The 21789-nt window shown below is 37.3% G+C and overlaps 1 protein-coding gene across 1 annotated transcript in view; it reads right to left on the bottom strand.

Moving 5' to 3' along the window:
- LIN9 (lin-9 DREAM MuvB core complex component) overlaps positions 1-21789 on the bottom strand; it is a 30112-nt gene that overhangs the window by 2529 nt on the left and 5794 nt on the right. Inside the window, exons 2-14 of the mRNA XM_070734335.1 lie at positions 21498-21530; positions 16510-16604; positions 15065-15169; positions 14109-14242; positions 13540-13665; positions 10532-10689; positions 9488-9621; positions 8813-8932; positions 8565-8663; positions 6743-6823; positions 3765-3890; positions 2793-2975; positions 1896-1993 (exon numbers count right to left, since the gene is read on the bottom strand). Coding sequence (XP_070590436.1) covers positions 1896-1993; positions 2793-2975; positions 3765-3890; positions 6743-6823; positions 8565-8663; positions 8813-8932; positions 9488-9621; positions 10532-10689; positions 13540-13665; positions 14109-14242; positions 15065-15169; positions 16510-16604; positions 21498-21530 — 1492 coding nt within the window. The remainder of the gene's footprint in view (positions 1-1895; positions 1994-2792; positions 2976-3764; positions 3891-6742; positions 6824-8564; positions 8664-8812; positions 8933-9487; positions 9622-10531; positions 10690-13539; positions 13666-14108; positions 14243-15064; positions 15170-16509; positions 16605-21497; positions 21531-21789) is intronic.

Genomic DNA, 21789 nt, shown 5'->3' with positions numbered 1-21789 from the left:
TCACATAGTTTCTGGGGTCCTCCTAGACTTATAGCTCATGCTCAAACAGGTGAAAATTTTGACTAGGAGGGCCTATAAACAAATCCACCTTGTGTTCCAATTATACCCTTTCCTGATTGGGAGGTCTTGTTTGCAATCATTCATGCCTTAGTCATCTTATGTTTGAACTATACTGATAAACTCTACATGGGCTGCCCTTCATGACTACTAGGAAGCATCAACTGGTCCAAAATGTACAAGGAACCTTAATTACCCAAGTAACACCTCTGGTCTATGAACTACACTGGTTAGCAGTTGTTTTGAGGTGTTAGTTGACATGTATAAAGCATGTCTCAAGGCCTAGATATCCACAAAACTATCTTTTCCAATTATTGTTAATTGCCCTTTAGTAAAGTGGGCAGATTCCAGGCGTTAATTGATAAAATTAGGTCATCTTGTGGGATTTCAGATACTTGTTTCTTCCAAGGCTGTTCATTGGAATGACAATCCCTTAAAATTCATACAACCCTGACCCTGCTTATGTGGCTTTTCAACATGTTTTGGGTAGAGCAATGTATGACACCCTCACTGATATATCTATATCTCTCTATTTTTTTTCTCTCTCCCTACTCCTATCTATCTATCTATCTATCTATCTATCTATCTATCTATCTATCTATCTATCTATCTATCTATCTATCTATCTAATTTATTAAATTTATTAAATTTATAAGGCTAATTGTCCAAAAAACACAAGGAAGTATACAAGACAAGTTAAGACTGCAATGTGACAATACAAAGAGAATCAAATAGCAAACTTTTGTCCAGGGAATACAAAACTTGAAATAGTCATACCTACATATTAGTGCAGTGATGGCAAATCTATGACATGCATGCCACCTGTAGCCATATCTGAGGGTACGCAAGGTGTTGCCCTATGCCAGCTCTAGTGTGTGCCACCTGATTTTTGGGCTTCTTTTCAGCCGTTTCAGCTCTCCCCAGTCCTCAGGAAAGCCTCCTGAACCCAGAGGATGGCAACAACGGCCCAACCGGAACTTTGTTTCCAAACTTCTGGTTGGCTCGTTGGACCATTTTTCACTCTCCCCAGTGTTCAGAAGCCTTTCCTGAGGATTGGGAATGGCAAAAAACAACTCAACAGGTCTACCAAAGTCTGGAAGCTTCAATAAGACCTGTGCACATGCACGGGAGGAACACAGGGGGTTTGTGTGAATGCATGGGGGATGTGTGCATATGCAGGGATAGTGCGCATATGCGGGGGACTGGAGGGCTTGCCAGTGCATACACCTTTTGGCACGCAAATCAAAAAATGGTTTGCCATCACTGTATTAGTGAGCCCCACAAAATCATAGAGCCCAGGAGTTGCTGAAAGAGCCAAGTCTTCATAGCCTTCCTGAAGGAATTGATATTGGGATGAATTGCTTTTAATTTTTGGAGCTACGGCATTTTCCTTCTCTGATAGCGTTATTTAACAAGGTTTGGGTTATTGTTTTCCTACTTTTAAAAAATATTATTTTATTATTCATTCAACTTCTATGCCGCCCAATCCTGAAGAACTCGTTGTAGCTAATTTATATAATGCATTGTACCTAACGTAAAGTCACTTTGTGATTATCTCAGCATATAAACTGAGAAATATGATTGTCTCATCATGAAACAGACCAGGGATCCACAAACTTAGGAACTTTGGACTATGCTGGTTGGAGAATTCTAGGAGTTAAAGCCCACAAGTCTTAAAGTTCCGAAGGTTGAAGACCTCTGAAATAAACTGACATGCTGCTGCTACCTTTCTTCTTCCATCTACTAAGTGGTGCACATTGGCATACAATAGCAATCCCTTTGAAAAGATTATTGTAAATATAAGGATATCTGATGCAAGTTTAATTTTAAGTTCTTACCTGATATTGGTAGAATCTATAGAATTCTTAATGTCATTCAATGAATCTGTTAAAGATTTAAACTCAAAGGAATTTAGATCACCTCCTTCTGCTAGACACTAGAAGAAATTTCATAAAAATAATTATGTAAGTTTTCTGTTGTGTATTGCTGAAATACATGTGTACCTAATCACAAACCAAAAACAGAGAAACAAGGACAGGGTGAGGAAGCCATCACCAGGAAAAACAATTGTGTCTTATTACATACTGCAAAGGCTGGGAAATAGACTATTACGATTCCAATATTCATAAGTATAAATAATTGGAAATTACTATAGACAAGGTTTTGCTAAGAAATTGAATACAAGATGATTGACAATTGTATGGGAAAGTTACTTCTATATCTAATAATTGCCTATTTATGAGGCCATATTCAAGCAGGTGATTTGATCACAATAAGCTTCCTAACCCAAAGTGGTGGAATGTATTTCTCATACGGATAGTCCTTGACTTACAACCACAACTGGGACTGGAATTTCTGTTGTAAGTCATTGCAGTCATATGGTAAGTCAGCTCCAATTTTATCATAGTTTTTTTACTGTTCATTAAGTGAATCATGCAATTGTTAAGCAAATCCATATTCCCCAAGGGGCATTTTTTTGGTCACATATTGGCACAAAAGGTCACAAATCAGGGTCATGTGACTGTAAGATGCTGCAACCAATTGTAAATATGTGTGGGTTGCCAAGTGCCCAAATTGTGATCATGTTATCACAGGAATGGTGTGATGGTTTTAAGTGAGAGTACAGGTCGCAAGTCACTTTTCCCCAAGACCATTGCAATTACAAATGGTAATTACATGAATAGCTCTAACTTGTAACTGTAATGTAACTGTTCTTATTTTCTTAATAAATTTACCTTAATCTGCAATAATATTGTTGTGAGTCTAGCAATCAATTCTGTCAGATTTTCATTTTGAACACAAGGTTGTCCAGTTGTTGATGTATTTGATTGTCTGACAATGTCCTGAGCTTCTTCCTCACATCTTCGTCTCAGATCTGTGGGATGGTCAGAAGGTTGAAGACCTTGTTCTGGAGCAAGCTGGAACAGGATAAAGAATTGAGAATTGAGTCGGTTTTAAGAGCCATGATTCCAAATGCTCATTTAGGCCATATTTTCTAGGGTGGACACTGACATATAAAAACTACAGCATTGTATCTTATATTTGTGACAGAAAATAGACCTCACCTGCATCTGAGTAACTTATCTTATTTTTTCTGTCATCTGCAGATACCAGTTAATTTTTTTAATCAAGCTACATCAAACAGAAATGGATGATTTCTATGCTTGTGTGGCAATATAGAAGATACATCAGTAATGGATAAATTTGAATAATGCGTATCATTCGGAATTCAGTGTTCCCTCGATTTTTGCGGGTTCGAACTTCGCGAATAGCCTATACCACGGTTTTTCAAAAAATATTAATTAAAAATACTTTGCGGTTTTTTTTCCTATACCACGGTTTTTCCCACCCGATAATGTCATATGTCATCGCCAAACTAATAATTTTTGCAAATAAATAAAAAATAATAATTATTGGTAATAAATAATTATGTTTATAAATATCAGGATCACTAAGTGTCTTATTCAATGGTGAGTAGGGAATGGGAAATGGTAATTTAGGGGTTTAAAGTGTTAATGGATGGCTTGTGATACTGTCCATAGTCAAAAATGCTGTATTTACTTCCGCATCTCTACTTCATGGAAATTCGACTTTCGCGGGCGGTCTCGGAACGCATCCCCCACGGAAATCGAGGGAACAATGTATATTCAAAATAACCTGTAGCTTCTCCTATAGTTACTGAAACATGAAACCAGAAAAACACTTACCTCATAACAATACTGCTGAACTTTATGTAAAACTTTATTTAGATCCTTATTTAGCTGTTCAAGATCTAAAACAATAGTTGCGTATCTTCTTTGAAATTCAATACCAATAGGCATAGAGTAGGATTTCTAGAAATATATATATATATAAAGTTAAATGCATTAAGAAGCATGATTTGTACAATGTTCAGATTTTTAAAACACAAATTACAATCTATATTTTTTGTTTCCTAATATTTACATGTGACCAAATATTTCCTTAAGTATACTTCTACTTTATCTCTTGTAAAAAAATATACAAATGTATTTTAAATATATTTGATGAACTAAGAATCCTCTTATTCAATTACAGTGATCCCCCGCTCGTTGCGAGGGTTCCGTTCCAGGACCCCCCGCAACGAGCGGGTTTTCGCGAAGTAGCGCTGCGGAAGTAAAAACACCATCTGCGCATGTGCAGATGGTGTTTTTACTTCCGCAGCGCTAGCGAGGAGCCGAAGATTGGGGGCGGCGCGGGTGTTTTAAAACGTCCCCGCCGACATGGGGGGCTCGCTAGCACCCCCTAACCCCGGTTGGGGGTTCGGGGGTGTGCTAGCGAGCCCCCCATGCCGGCGGAGACGTTTTAAAACACCCGCGCGACTTTCCAATGAGTCCCGAAGACAAACGCGTTGTCTTCGGGACTCATTGGAAAGTCGCGCGGGTGTTTTAAAACGTCCCCGCCGACATGGGGGGCTCGCTAGCACACCCCCAAACCCGGGTTGGTGGTCCGGGGGGTGCTGGCAAGGCCCCCATGCCGGTGGCGACGTTTTAAAACAGCCGCGCCGCCCCCAATCTTCGGCTCCTCGCTAGCGGGCAGGCAGGCGAGAGCTAGCGCCAGCGAACGGCTTGTCCGCGCTCGCTCTGGCCGCTTTCGAGCTGAGTCCTGAAGCGAATTCGCTTCAGGACTCAGCTCCAAAGCGGCGAGAATGAACGGTGTGGGCGGGCGAAGGGCGGGCGGCAGCGAGGAGTTTGCATGGGCGGTGGGGAAACTCCTTGCTGATGCCCGCTGCTCGCGCCAGCAAGAGGGGGAAGACCCAGGGAAGCCGCCCAGCAGCTGATCTGCCGGGCACCATCTACGCATGCGTGCCCATAGAAAAAAGGGCACGCATGCGCAGATGGTGTTTTGACTTCCGGGTTGAAAAATCGCGAATTACCCTGTTCGCAATGGTCGGGGACGCAATAACCGGGGGATCACTGTACTGCTAACATTTAATCTGTAAATTATTTAAATATATTTCGAATTACTGTAGTTGTAGCTAAACATAAACAAAGGAAGAGTAGAGATACAGTAAATGTGGACAGTAAGACGGGGATGGTAAGCATGCTGGTGCGCTTATGCATGCTCCCTCTTAGGAATGGGGTGAAGTACACGGAAGACAGTTTGAGGTTGAAGCTGTGAGGGTTTGAGGCTGTAACAACGGAGTCAGGTAGAGCATTCCAGGCGTTGACCACTTTGTTGCTGAAGTCGTATTTTCTGCAATTGAGTTTGGAGTGGTTTGTATTGTGTGCTCGTGTATTATTCTGGTTGAAGCTGAAGTAGTCATTGACAGGCAAGATGTTGTAGCAGACAATTTCGTGTACTATACTTAGATTGGACTGCAAGCAGTGCAGTTAAATTGTTGAAGCCCAGAATTTCAAGTCTGGTGGCATAAGGGATTCTATTGTGAACAGAGCAGTGGAGTACTCTTCTCATGAAATATCTCTGGACTCCACTCAATTGTGTTAATGTCTGATATACAGTGTGGATTCCAGGCAGATGAGCTGTATTCAAGAATTGGTCTGGCAAAGGTTTTGTATGCCCTAGTTAACAATACAATGTTACCAGGGAAGAAGCTTCGCAAAATTAGTTAACAATTCTTAATGCTTTTTTGGCAATACAGTGAGTTCTGGGGCTTAGATCATTTGTGATGAAAACTCCTACCTAGATCCTTGACAAAGTGACAGTTATCTACAAGATCATTTCCGCCCAACTTATTTATTTTATTTTATTTGTTTTGTCAAGTATGTATTGGTGGTATACAAAGATATAATAATATTTATATACATGATACTAGTAAAAGAGAAACATTAGGACAGGGTACGGAAGGCACTCTGGTGCACTTATGCACGCCCCTTACTGACCTCATAGGAATCGGGAGAGGTATGGTGTTGATTTTTTTTTGCCAATATGCAAAACAGAGCATTTATTAGTTGAGATTTGGAGTTGCGAAATGCACAACCATTCTGACATATAGTCTTTGCTGCTTTGTAGGACAGCAATATTTAAAACTTGTATTTAAAACTCATTTTATTAAGGATTAAAGGACTCAATCAGTACTATAAAACTTGTTGATTCAAATGTTCCTTAATAACTGAAAAGCAGTCAACAAGTTATTGCCAAATGTGATTTAAAATGATGTTGTGAGCCCAGAGTCTTTTAGAAGGTGTTGACTGTGGTTTAACAAGTTGAGCGTTCCCTGTGCTATTTTGCAGTCTCTTCATGAAGAGCAACTGTATGGTGTCCTTTTGGGTGATTTCAAGTCCTCCTCTTATTTGAGTCTTCGGAGAGGGGCGGCATACAAATCTAATAAATTATTATTATTATTATTATTATTATTATTATTATTATTATTACTATTACTATTATTATGTACAAACAGCCTGCTGCCTGCTGACTCTTTATTCCACCACGGTCATTGGCTGCTTCAGTTATAATTTCTTCACCAGAAATTCAATATTGTATTATTTTTCAAGTTGGATTACTAAATAATTTTGATTTTGCAGACCTCTATGAGGGTCTTCAGAAACCCAGGAGTTTAAGAAACACTGCACTGGTGGAACACATTTTTACTATCTCTGGGGCTTTTAGAGCATATCTGCAATATGGGGAGAAAAGACTGGAAATCTGCCAGATCACAAAATTGATATAATAATGACCACTGAAAGAAGGGCATACATATATTTACCAATTTTTCTGCTTCTGTATTCATCTCCCTTAACTGCTTGATATGTTCCTTCTTGATCATAAGAATTTTTGACAATCTGGTCTAAGGAAAGCAGAGAAAAGAATATAATATATTTTCCATATACCATAGAAATTTGAAGTTAGTACGGTAATCTAATATTATTCTAGATTGGTCTATATTCAAAATCAATACTACATAATGTACTATTTGTACTAAAACCTGGAAACACTTCCCAAAGAATTTGTCATGGTGTTGAAATGAGAACAAGATGGGTATTGTTTCTACCCAGTCTGAATAAATTTATTTATTAAATATTTAAAGTTCACGGCACAAGTCTACCATTTCAAGCTTGATACATTAAGCTGCTGCAGCCAAATCTATTAATATATCCCCTGATAAGTCAAATTTACTGATTGAACTTCTCTGCCTGGAAGGTCTAACTTCCACACCAAATTGTAACAAACAGTATTTTTCACTTTGTTTTTTGTTCTCTTTAGATCATCCAAAGATGTTGCATGCTGAAACTACCCATTTAATAACATTTACTTGATTAGCAGCCTTATGTTTGTTTATAGATACACTTTGCTTATCAACCGCCTTTTTCACCAACCAAAGTTATGATATTCCTAATACTGTACAATAACTTCGCAACCCAGGCCCACATTTGCAGTCTTAGTGACATACTCACAATTAGTGAGTGTTTAAAGGGCAGCGTTCCTAGACACAATAGATTGACTGGTTAATTGTGGTTAATCAGTTCAAATATAAAAACAAACCATAATTAAAAATCTTAACTGTGACTTCATTTGATGAACTAAAGTCCCTAGACCTGCGATGGCGAACCTATGGCACGGGTGCCACAAATGGCATGCAGAGCCCTCTCTACAGGCACACCAGCCATCGCCCCAGTCTAGCTCCACTGCGCATGTGTGTGCACCTCCCATTGGCCAGCTGGTCTTCAGATCTCTGCTGTGCATGCACAAGGGGTGCTCGCATTGCATTTTGAGGCCTTACATGCTCCCCCCCACGCTCCATTTTGGCTTCCGGGTTAGTGCAGGCAGCCTTCAGGCCCGAAATGGGACATGGGGCGCATGCATGGGTGGGCGTCGTATCTGCATGTATGGGATCATGTGTGTATGTGCGAGGGCAGAACATTCGCAGGGGTCGCACATGCATGTGTGGGGGTCGTGCACGCATTGCATTATGGGTGCAGGTGTGCAGGCGCACTGTCATGTTCTCACACACACGCTTTCAGCACACAACGACAAAAAATTTAGCCATCACTGCCCTAGACTTTCTACCATAATGGCCACAGTGTGCAAATAGTTTTTAAAAACAGATTTCACTGGTTTAAGACTTGCTGATTTTGAAATAGAATTTTCACAGCTGATTGCAGAATAGTAAATAAACTTTTAGGAGAAAGCTATTATGAATTAACTTCCTTTGGTTGCATCAAATCTTTGTGAAATCCCATGCAACTTTTGATTTATACATTTTTATTAGTAAAAATATTACAAACATAAGATTTGACTTAAAATTGTAACTTATTTTCCAAATATTTATTTTCACTTTTAATAATACAGACCAAAAATTTGTATGCTTTTGTTTTATATTTTAGACAGAATAATGATTTCTCACAAATATTTTCTATCATCATCATCATCATCATCATCATCATCATTATTTAGATTTGTATGCCGCCCTTCTCCGAAGACTCGGGGCGGCTATACATAAGATTACTTTTAACAATGGAGGTTATCATCCCTGAACAAAAAGTTTCAATCCATCAATACAGGTAAAACTGAAAAACATTGAGACTCACCACTTGCATAAGGAATTCTACTGGAAAACCACCTAATGTTTCACTATCTGAACCTGAAATTTTATTTTTCCAAGAAGATCCCAATAAAGGATCACTGTCCTACAAAAGAACAAAGGTTGCATTTTAATAATTTTTTTAAAAAAATGTTTTAATTAAACATTAGAATTTTTGGAACTGCTAATGTTTTTTAGTATTTAAAAATTTAGCTAATTAGTAAATGGAGCAAAATTTAAATTTACATCACTTACTGTAATTGGTGATTGAAGGGAAGGTGTATAATGTAATTGAGGAGGTGTCATAATATATCTAGAAGGTCGTTGTTTTTGTCCAAAGGCAGCAATTGGCATGGTATCATGAGGTTCATTACTCTGAAGTTATAAAGGAAAAAAATCAATTAAAATAATTTTGTATATAGGTAATCCTGTACTTATGACCACATTGAGCTAAAATTTCCTGTTGTTAAGCAAGACAGTTAAGTGAGTTTGTCCCATTTTATGAGCTTTCTAGTTACAGTTGTTAATTTAACCACTCCAATTGTTAGTTAGTAATATGGCTGTGACTCTGGCTCCCCCAATGACTTTGCTTGAATTGTTCACATGATTCCAGGTTACTGCAACTGTCCATGCCAGTTGCCAAATATTTAAATTTTGTTTACATGACCACAAGGATGCTGTAACAGTTTTAAGTGCAAAAAATGTTACAAGTCAATTTTTAAAGTTTGGTCCATAAAGGAACGGCTGTAAATCGTGGACTACCTATAGCTAATGGAATGATCAAGTTTTAGTAGTGTTTTGAGAGAGAACCAAGTGTATTTTAGAAACATTGATAAAATTGACTGTATTGGTACTGTATGTTTTCATCCTTGAATTATCTTGTATTGTTTCATATTTTAACTCTTTAAAAAATGAGAATACAATACTTACGAGAACTTCATAATCTGGGATTGTATGTGTCCCAAGTCCTGTCCTCTCAAAGGTTACTCTGTAAGTAGCATTAAGAGTGTCAACAGCATCAATCTGTCCAGTGAAGAGTCCATCATGGGAACCACGTAACCGCGCTATGATCAATATCACATTATTAATTGGAGAAAAATACAGTAAGCCTGCTAGGCTGTTATGAAATTTAAATTGCATGGTCAATTTAGCTTTCCAAATTTTATGTAAGGAAAAACTGAACCACTATAGTAATAAAATTAAGTAAGTTTCATTTTTCAAAGTATTTGACTATTACAAACCTTTTTAAACTTAGAAATAAGTTAAATTATTGTTTTTAAATAGTCAAACAATAATTTAATTAAACTTATTTCTAAGTTTAAAAAGGTTCAGAAAGGTATCTCTGATTTCAGATAGCATCTCTGTAGCCTGTGATTTTATTTGCCATTGTTCGCTCAACATGAATGGCTATCCTCATAAAATTATAAAAAGTTAGATTAGATTTTTAGAAAACGCCTATTCATAAGTACATACTGTAAAAAGTGTCAAATCTCAAAATGGTGTCAGTTAAAACAAAATACTAGTGATACTCAAAAAAGATAGATATGGTTGGAATAACTTCATTCTAGAAAGCTGATTGCAATGCTAGTAGGTATCAGTGGGGCTGGATGTACCCAGGATTATCATTATATAAGTTGTATTAACAATTAAAAACAGATAAAAATAAAGTTTGGCCATTCAGAAAAATAAAACACTGAAATACCTCAATCACAAATATGATAAACATACTGTGGACATAAGATTTCACTATATATGATTCTTGTCAATGATGGAAAGCTTTGAAGTATTATTTTCATATATTTTATGATAAACTGAATTATTTTAGACTTGAAATAATTAAATCAACCAGAATATGTTTTTATGGATGGATGCAATAGTGCATGCAAAAAGAAAAGTTATTTTCAAACTAAGCTAAATCAGTAAAACTCAATATTATTAAAAAAAAAGGTTTTATGTAAAAGCAATTAAATATACCTGTAACTTTTGTGCCTATTACTAAGGGCAATGGAATTTCTTCTGGAAGATCTTTAAATTGAGATATATCTGCCACTTTTCGTTGTTGCAGTAATCTAATTTTTTGCCGTTTCTGTTTTAATGCTGACCTTTCCTCTTCAAAGAATGCAGAAGAACATCTGCAAACAGAAAGTCAAATTATTCTGATTTGTTTCACCTGTGTTCATGCAAATGTGTTAAATCCTGCAGATGGTCCCCTAGAAGTACAGTAAAAGGTTTTTATGAAATATGTGCATGTTTATATATTTACTCTCTAAGTAAAACTAACAATAAGCAGCATAAACTGTTTCCTGAAGGACAAGAGCTAAATATTAAATGTTAAATGATGCGAAAAAAGAAAATTCAAGCCCACTGTAAACAAATTCACCCATTAAAGAATGAACAGTACACTAACAGCTGATGAAGTGGACAAGACCATTGGAGCTGTGAGTTCCGCCACCTGTTTACTGGATCCGTGTCCCTCCTGGCTGGTTTCGGCCAGCAGGGAGGTGACACGGAGCTGGGTCCAGGAGATTGTCAACGCTTCCTTGGGGAGGGGATCCTTTCCATCATCCTATAAAGAGGCGCTCGTGCGCCCCCTCCTCAAGAAGCCTTCCCTGGACCCAGCCGTACTTAATAACTACCGTCCAGTCTCCAACCTTCCCTTTATGGGGAAGGTTGTCGAGAAGGTGGTGGCACTCCAGCTCCAACGGTCCTTGGAAGAAGCTGATTATCTAGGTCCCCAGCAGTCGGGTTTCAGGCCCGGTTACAGCATGGAAACTGCTTTGGTCACGTTGATGGATGATCTCTGGCAGGCCCGGGACAGGGGTTTATCCCCTGTCCTGGTGCTTCTTGACCTCTCAGCGGCTTTCGATACCATCGACGATGGTGTCCTTGTGCACCGGCTGGAGGGGTTGGGGGTGGGAGGCACTGTTCTCCAGTGGTTCTCCTACCTCTCCGGTCGGTCGCAGTCAGTATTAGTGGGGGGTCAGAGGTCGACCCCGAGGTCTCTCCTTTGTGTGGTGCCTCAGGAGTCGGTCCTCTCCCTCCTGCTATTTAATATCTACATGAAACCGCTGGGTGAGATCATTCAAGGGCATGGGGTGAGGTACGCTGATGATACCCAGCTTTACATCTCCACCCCATGTCCAGTCAACGAAGCAGTGGAAGTGATGTGCCGGTGTCTGGAGGCTGTTGGGGCCTGGATGGGTGTCAACAGACTCAAACTCAACCCGGATAAGACGGAGTGGCTGTGGGTTTTGCCTCCCAAGGACAATTCCATCTGTCCTTCCATTACCCTGGGGGGGGGGGGGGTGGAATTATTGACCCCCTCGGAGAGGGTCCGCAACTTGGGCATCCTCCTCGATCCACAGCTCACATTAGAGAACCATCTTTCAGCTGTGGCGAGTGGGGCGTTTGCCCAGGTTCGCCTGGTGCACCAGTTGCGGCCCTATTTGGACCGGGACTCACTGCTCACAGTCACTCATGCCCTCATCACCTCGAGGTTCGACTGCTGTAATGCTCTCTACATGGGGCTACCTTTGAAAAGTGTTCGGAAACTCCAGATCGTGCAGAATGCAGCTGCGAGAGCAGTCATGGGCTTACCTAGGTATGCCCATGTTTCACCAACACTCCGCAGTCTGCATTGGTTGCCGATCAATTTCCGGTCACAATTCAAAGTGTTGGTTATGACCTTTAAAGCCCTTCATGGCATTGGACCAGAATATCTCCCAGACCGCCTGCTGCCGCACGAATCAGGTCCTGTCAACTAAACAATGTCGGTTGGCAGGCCCCAGGTGAAGAGCCTTCTCTGTGGCGGCCCCGGCCCTCTGGAACCAACTCCCCCCGGAGATTAGAACTGCCCCTACTCTCCTTGCCTTCTGTAAGCTCCTTAAGACCCACCTTTGTCGTCAGGCATGGGGGAACTGAGACATCTCCCCTGGGCATATACAATTTATGAATGGTATGTCTGGATGTATGTTTGTTTAGAAAATGGGGTTTTTAAAATATTTTTAAACAGTAATTTAGATTTGTTGTAAATTGTTTTCACTTTGATGTGAGCCGCCCCGAGTCTGCGGAGAGGGGCGGCATACAAATCTAAATAATAAATACTAAATAAATAAATAAAAACAGCTACATCAGTCTGGCAGAGATAGGCAACATGTGGCTCTCTAGATTTTTCTGTAATTCTGTTCTCATGGCCAAGCACAGGATGAAATCAGGTGCATACTGCTCACTTCTAAAGTACTATTGACAGACTATGGGAATCATGTTTGCATTTCAGCAATTAACAAATCAATTTTGTGCATCGAAAGTTTATTTAGCAAAACATTTTCTTTACTATGTACTGCCCTCAGTGAGATTTATTCTTATGTATATGTACATATGATTTCAACTCAAGTATTCTATATGACAGAGCAGGTGTTATCATTAAGTTAATGACACCTAATCCAAAATACAGCATGCTCTTACTAAGTAGTTTTGAGAAGATGAAGGATTAAGAATAGACCAAATTTAAGGAGCTCTTTATTTTGATTCTCAAAATATTTTGATATCAAGTAATAGATGACATTGCCATTATGAAAAATCAAAGTGAGAAAGCTTGCTTTCGGGTTAATCAAGAATTGCATTTTTCACCTGCATAATTGTAATGCCCCAGGGGATTGTGGTAGGAAATGCATTGTATATGTTACTTTGTGATAAGGATACAATTTTTAAAATTTATTACTCAATTTTGTAGAACTGGTTTACATAGCCGTAAATCATATCATTTTCTATTCGATACAAAAACTGCATCTAACAGTTTTTTTACAAGAAAAAATAAAGTGTCATATTTTTTCATTCTCACTTGTATTTACAAAGCATAATCTGTATTTTAAAAACTATTTAGCACTTTTTGAAAGAAAACTATCAAGTAAAAGTAAGTGTCTCTACCACACATACAATATAGCTTAAAAGACCCAATTCTTCAAAACACAGTAAAGTTTTACCTTCGTGGTTTTCCCATTAATCGTCTAATTTTCCCCCATTCTACTCTGGTTAATTTCCTTGTTTTCAGATTTGGAAAAGATTCTTTCAGGCAAACACAAAAGTCGTTATCTCCTTCAAACAATGGCCTATTAAAAACAAGTGATATTTTGTCACTATAGGCATGAATGTTTTCAGGAATTATGTAATAATATGTTAGGGCAAATGTATTTTTATTTACATAAGACTTCTACATACACATATTGAAGATAACAATGTAAATTAAATTTCACTTAAAAATTAACACCGATTTCTAATTCTGTGAAGAATGAAGAGTTACCAATTTAATGTAAATATCTATCAGATTTAATTGTGTGTGTGTGTGTGTGTGTGTGTACTGGCTATTATATCCAGTATATGATGTTATCCAATGATGGGCTCCTACTGGTTCTCACAGTGTTGAATACACTTAAATATATTTTGATGTATTGACATTAGTTAAATTTTTAGAAAAGTATAGCCAAGTAAAAATAAACAATAAGCTTAATAATCATAAACTGATTTAAAGTAGTAGATGAAAAGTCATACATACTTATCTATATTTGAATAGAACCATTCATATATACACCATTTGTGGGCCTTAGGAAGTTTGAGTAAATTACGTAGTCGCAAACCAATTTTTTGTGATGCCTTTTTGTCTGGTGTTGGTACTGTTACAGTAAATTTCTAAGTAACAAAGATAAATAGAGGCTTATTAATATATTACATTTAAGAATTTAAAGTGAAATATTATTGATAATAGAAACTTACATATTTTTGGTTTTATCTATCATATATAATACAACAAGGCAAATTTATAGCATTTTTACAAAGTTTTCAACACCTCAATATAGTGTTAGCTCATTTATCCAAAGAAAATTGCTATATAATGATAATCAACAGGGAAGGTGAACCTATGACATGCGTGTCAATGGTGACATTTCACACAGTTTTGGGTAACACACATAGTATTCACCAACCTCTGACAAAATTCTCAACCATTTTTTCCAAAGCTACTGAGGCTGCAAAAGAATGGGGTGTGCTCTTGCATAGCCTCCAGAAATTGCAGTCTCCAAAAATTCAGTGAGAACAAGGAATGCTTTTGCATTGTTTTTGGAGGATGCAGAGATTGCAAAAGAGCATTCTCCAAAGCCATTTCAACAATGAAGGCCTTGTATGACCTGGAGCTGCCTATGGCTGATATATATTATTAAAAAGGAATATGTAAGGAATTATGTCTCTTTTGTTTGGGTTGTAGGTGTGTGTGACGGATCAGCAGAGTCAAGTTAAGCATTTTTCCAAAGTTTTGACATTCTGAACCCAAAGGGTTATCATTACTTTAGAACTCACATTCAATGGAAGGAATGAGTAACAGGCAGAATCAGCAAATTCCTTTTTTTACAGGCAAAAAGTGATGTCCTTAACTTTTAATATAAGTATGCTCTATGTATGCCATTTTTTAAAATAAACAATCTACTTATATACAAAGAGCTTCATATATAAGAATACCTGTGGGACCATCCCAACTCTCTGATTTCTTTTTGGTGATCTTGTATTCATTTGTTTTTCATCTTCTTCACAAAAGGAACGAGTTCGTTTTGAATTTCTGAAAGGCTGCAACCCAAAAAAAATACAACCAAAAACATGATTTGCAGATTGTAAGACTTCGCAGAACCAGTTACAGCAAGCTCATTATAATTTTTTAAAGAAAAAAAATCCTTAACTATATTGAAATCTAGAACAGACTTCTCTAACTTGATTTAAGTTGAGATCAAAGGAGAAAAGATGACAGGATGTGTGAATTCACTAATGATCATTCAGAGATCTTAATTACCGTATTTTTCAGACTATAAGATGCACTGGTGTATAAGATGCACCAATATCAAAGAGGTTAAGTAAGAAAAAAAAAGGTTTTGTCTTCCCTGGCCCCAAAGAGCACTCTGCAAGTCTCTGAAACCCTCTGTGCACCGTTGGTTTTTTTTTTGCAAAAATGGCCATTTTCACCTATTGTTGCAAACAACGGGGCACGCAGAGGGTTTGGGAATCCTGCAGAATCCGCCCACCGACACGGCATCTCAAAATAACCAGTGCAGTTTGTCCAAAAGTTGTCTACTGTTGAGGAGCTGTGGGAAACGAGTCCAGAAGGTTGCTCTAGCAAGCGGCTGATTGTGTTAATTGGGCCAGTGGCTAGAAGTCTGGGCCATTACTAAGAGAGGTGGAGGCTGGACGGATAGCACCAGTACTATGAGGCTGAGACCCCTATGTCGAGAGGCAGTGACAGGGCAACTGCATGAGCTTCAATGGTGAACTCTGAACTATTGTCATGCCCTAATCCTCACTAGCTGTACTTCTCACTAGCGCAAGGTTGCAGAGACTGAGAGTCAATTCAGCAATTGCTGGATTAAGCCAGGCCGACACCGAGTTGGAGCAGAGATCCAGGAGGTCCCCTGAGGTAAGACAAGAAGGAATCCTCTTAGAATCCACAGTCCTCGGGCCAGCACGTAGGGTGAGCTGAAGCTCACAGTTGCTCAACCCAGCGACTCTGGTGTTGTCGGTCAGCTGGGGAGAAACTCACATGTAACTATCAGTAATAGCAAGTTGAGAAAGGCCTCAGAAGAATGGGAGCAGGTGAAAAACATGCATCCTGTTCAGCCTGAGGACTTAATCAAAAGAGGGGGAATCTAGGCCAGGAAGATGATTACATCAATTGTCAGATTCAGTCCTTATTGGCTGATGGGATGGTGTCATCCCATTCTTGGAGGTTAGCTCCACCCATTATGGAGAAATAATTTGTACCCTCCATATGTTACAATGGAAAGCAAAAGGAAAGAAAGGTATTTTTAAACTATCTTAACTAGCTTTGTAGACTAGACCAGACAAGAACACATTGCTTTGAAAGAACGATAGACAAAAATATATTAAATCAACTTATAAAGATAAAAGTTGCTTCTTACCATTTCTACATTAGCTCCTGCATTTTTGCCTTTCCAAATGGGTGTTTTCTGCAAAGAACTGAATTTTTCATTCCATGTATTGGATAAACTTCCCTCTGTAATGAATAAGTTATATATTTTATACATAATTCCTTTCACAAATTATACATATTCTTAATATTAAAATGTGAATTATGGCAATTACATTCTTATTCTGAGAATTTACATCAAATTAATTTCCAGTTATATGATTTCATTTCAACCTGAGGAGTATATTTTCAGAAGCAATTTTTCAGTTTTCTTTGCTCTTAAGCCCAATCAATTATATTTGTATGCTTATACCTCATTTTTATTTTCAGATTAAATTACATCTGCCTTCCTCCATAAAGGGAAGGGGGAGGAATATTTGCTGCACAATGATTCATCAGGGACAAACTTGCTAATACTGATAAAATTGAGCAGTGGCATCTGCAGTGTGTGTATATGTGTGTGGAAAATAAAACAAGATTGTAATTGTGGTAACAGAAATCCTCTTTAGTATATGTATCAATGTTGCATACATGCACAAAAGGGTGAGATTTTGATTGTCACATTGCAACCATCATCTTAACTATTTGAACCCCACCCATCAGAAACTGCTGCAACTGGGCATCAATTTTGTATAAATATTGATTTTAATTCACGAAGTTAGAATTTATTAAAAAGAAATGCTGTGTGTGGCATAATGTACTGATATGTATTATCTTTTATTTTAATGGCATTTTAATGGTTATGTAGACTTTCAATATCCTCTGTATATTGAGAAAGAAAGTAGTATATTAAACTGAAAGGAAAGTACTGTGGTTATAGAGAGCACTTCAATTATTAAGATTGAAGGAGAAAAAAAAGTGCAAAGTAATTTTGATGGAACTAAGTTGTTTTGGAATTGCATGAAGAGGCAAATAAGGAGTCTCTAGCACTCCATAAAATAATGAAATGGTGTAGGATGAAGCTGAAATGAGGAATGCTGCTGTGAGTATTTTAAACATTTGTATGGGAATAAAAGTGACATTGAAGAGTGGAATTTAAACAAATGCTATAAATGTTAATGTTGAAGAAAAAAATGACAAAGAAGTAATCATGAACGGGTGTAGAAGTGTTGAATATGGTAAACTGATAATGTACTAGAGAAATAAATTTAGATGCTTAAGAAGTTACTATATGAATTGTTTAATGTATAAGTGAAGACTGCATCTGTGCTTGACAATTGATAGAATGCAGTTACTGTTTCCTAGAGAAGGAGAAAAGAAGCAAGAATGAATAAAAATTCTGTACAACTAGTCCTTATCTTAAGACCACAATTGAGCCCAAAATTTCTGTTGTTAAGTGAAATATTTTTAAGTGACTATTGCCCATTTTAAGACCTTTCTTGCCACAGTTATTAAGTGAATCACTGCAATGGTTAAGTTAGTAATACAGTTACCAAGTGAATCTGAGTTCCCCATTGATTTGCTTGTCAGAGGGTTGCAAAAGGTTATCACATGACACCGGAACAGTGCAACTGTCATAAAGTCGAGTCAGTTGCTAAAAGGCTGAATTTTGATTATGTGACCATGGGGATGCTGCAATTGTTGTAAGGGTGAAAAATGGCCATGTCACTTTTTCAGTCCCATTATAGTTTTGATCGCTCACTAAACAAATTGTTGTAAGTCGAGGATTACCTATATTGTAGATGGACTACTTAAATGTATCTGTGAAGTTTCAGCAGAATTTTGATTGAAAGGGAATGTTAGATGGTAATGAACAGAATCTAGGAATTGTACTGTTGCTTTCTGTTTGGCAGGAAACGATTGGTTCTTTCTCAGATCATTAAAAGCATATACAACACTTATTATATATTATTTATTTATTTATTAGATTTGTATGCCGCCCCTCTCCGTAGACTCGGAGCGGCTTACAACAATAAAAAAGTACAATTCCAATTGATTAAAACAATTTAAAAACCCTTAATATAAAAAGCAATCATACATCTCATATAAACCATACATACTGTATATACTTTTTGATTCATAGGAAGTGTATGATAAAATGAATAACTTTACTTGAATTTTTCTGTGAATATGGAACTTGAATGTTAATTAATGAATGCACTAAGAATGTTACATGATAGAAGTAGAGTACATTTGAGAACTGAATGTTTAATAAATGGCTCAAGATTGGATGGGGGTAAGGAGGGGATGTCTCGTGTTCACATGCTTAATGTGTATGCCGCACGAATCCCAGCGACCGATTAGGTCCCACAGAGTGGGCCTTCTCCGGGTCCCGTCAACTAAACAATGTCGGTTGGCGGGCCCCAGGGGAAGAGCCTTCTCTGTGGCGGCCCCGGCCCTCTGGAACCAACTCCCCCCGGAGATTAGAACTGCCCCTACTCTTCCTGCCTTCCGTAAACTCCTTAAAACCCACCTTTGCCGTCAGGCATGGGGGAACTGAAACATCTCCCCCTGGGCACGTTTAATTTATGCATGGTATGTCTGTGTGTGTGACTGTTAGCATATGGGGTTTTTTAAATATTTAAATATTTTAAATTTGTCTGATTGCTTATGATTTGTTTTTACATGTTGTGAGCCGCCCCGAGTCTTCGGAGAGGGGCGGCATACAAATCTAAGTAATAAATAAAATAAATAAATATATGGAATATTTCTGTTGAAATTAGAACAGAGGAAGATTATTTATTTATTTATTGGATTTGTATGCCGCCCCTCTCCGTAGACTCCTGGTTTGGACTGGATCGTCTGAGCCGCTAGCGACCTGCTGATGACGTCACTGAATTGGATTGACCAATGCCGGTCCGTGGATGCCGCCATCTTTTTTTGTGATATTTAAATGAATTTTTAACTGTTTTGAAGTATTTTCCTGTTTTGCTGCTTGTAAAAAGGCCTTCCCACTCGTCACCGGTTCTATACCAATCTTTATTCCTTGGCCCAAGCCCAGCTGATCAGTTCCTCAGCTGTGTTTCGGGCTGATTTGAGCTATGGAGAATGCACGTGTGTAAAATTACATGAGGGGATGCATGTGTGTGCATGAGTGGACCAGGTGCGTGCACACGAAACGTTGCAATGTGAACCGGTGGCCAAGATAAGTGAAATCCACCCCTGAATTACAAATGTATTTATCTGGGATGTGAAAACCCATGCAGTTTTATATCCAGATAATGCTGTATTGCTGGTCAAGAACCCAAATGATTGTAGCACAACTAGCAATAGAATTTAGATTTATATACCACTTCATAGCTTTTTTACAGAACTCTGTAGCAGTATTAGATTGTATGATGGAAGAAATCAATTATAGTCATATAATTTTATAATTTATCAAAAGCCATGGTAGGGTATATTTTTTCATGTTTTATGTACATGTTGAAAACATTATAACAATACTGTATAAGATTATGTATTATGAAACGTGGATGGAAAATTTTTACAAATGTTGGTAGAATGGCTATGGATAGTATTCAGTCTGTTGCAAAGAATAAATGTTTGTTGAAAGAATGAAAACAGCTATGTATTTTACTTGGGTACTATATAGGAGTTTGGCATGCCAGAAGAAATATAAAAGTTGAATGCAATGAGAATGAAATCCTTAAGCTAATAAATAGTATTAAGAATGAATTGTGAATTGAATAAAAAGTGAGTAATCAGCACATAAGAAGCATGCTGAGATGGTATCATCAAACAGAATAAAAGGAATGGCTCATAAAATATACTATATCTGATTTAATGGGTCATTAAAAAAAAGAAGGCCCAGAAAATCAGCTGCAGTATTTTCTTTCCTTACCTCATGCCTTGTGTTTCTTTGGCTTACTTTTTTTAGAACTTGGCATAATATTGCTTACCCCAAAAAGGAAGAGAATGATGTGTGTGTGTGTGTGTGTGTGTGTGAAAACGCTCGTTCCAATCTAACAGGAAATTCTGAGCATTTTAGGGGGGAATATAGTTTTCATTTCAAAATGACTAACTACAGTACTTTTTAAAGTAAAGTTTAAAATGTTACATTTGATCTTTAATGCAGAATATTAAAAAAATACTGAATTAAAATTTCAAATCTTTTAAATACAATATTCAAACAAAAACGAATTTTGATATGTTATTTAAATGGACCCCCAATTTCCTATTTCATGCCTATGGAAGTAAAATTGGAACTTTTCAATTTATTTATCTTCCCGATCTTAACATTTCCATTTCTATAAAAGCAAATTATATAGAAATGCATTGTAGAATAAATACATTTTTATTTCTTGCATAATTTAAATTTTCATTCTGGAAAGTTTTATGGATTAACTTATTACTCATTAATTTTATTTGCTTATTACTCATTAATTTTATTTGCCTTGCTTTATTTCTTATTGGCTGCTTTCACAGAACTACTGGGTATATGTCTCCTTGATTGCTGGATATTTAACAGAAAGTAATATATACAAAAATAAAAGAGAATACAGCATAATAATTCCAAGTATATTACACACATGCTTATATACGCACACATACACATATTCACATACTAATTTTTTTCACAAATGCAATCCCTTGTAGATACATTCTAGCTGAAGTTAAACCTTTTCAGTTGACTTTGATTCCATAATTATAATCATTTGATTCCATATTTATATATTGTCACTTTATGCATGTTTATCCTACAGCTTGGGTGTTCTCTCTCTCTCTCTTTCATATCCAAGTACTAATTGGGCTCAATATCGCTTTGTACAAAGTTAATCAAGTGTTGCCACAAATGAGTAGGTAACATACAAATTCATATAACTTAATTCATGACTTGTTTTGGCCTCACCAGGCACCTTGCAAATTATGATTTTATAATTGATGTTATGTGCTATGTCTTTTTCAACAAACTATGATTAAAAATTCTGTAGCTTGTGCAATGTATAAATTCACTCATAACATAATACTCCTTAAACAAGATTTTTGTAAGATTTAACCTTTATGAATACTATATATGAAGAAATAATCTTGTTGTCTTACCTTTCAAACTAACCAAGGCTTTTGCTGATGAACCTGAAACAAATAACAAAACTCAATAAAATCATATTATTTCTAACAATAAAGTTATTAGACTTGCTGCATTTATTAGCCTTGCTACATTTACATCTGACAAACTTAAGAGCTCAGTCTTAAAATACATAAGTTGTTAACAGGTTCAAAAACATTATTTTTTTCAAATGTAATTCTTAATTTTAATTTTTTACTATTATATCTCAATGTATACTGTCTTTATGCCGCCCCGAGTCTTCGGAGAGGGGTGGCATATAAATTT

Source organism: Erythrolamprus reginae, chromosome 1, assembly GCF_031021105.1.
Source record: "Erythrolamprus reginae isolate rEryReg1 chromosome 1, rEryReg1.hap1, whole genome shotgun sequence".
In the NCBI taxonomy this organism is placed as follows: Eukaryota; Metazoa; Chordata; class Lepidosauria; order Squamata; family Dipsadidae; genus Erythrolamprus; species Erythrolamprus reginae.
This window is presented reverse-complemented; position numbering and strand designations above follow the sequence as displayed.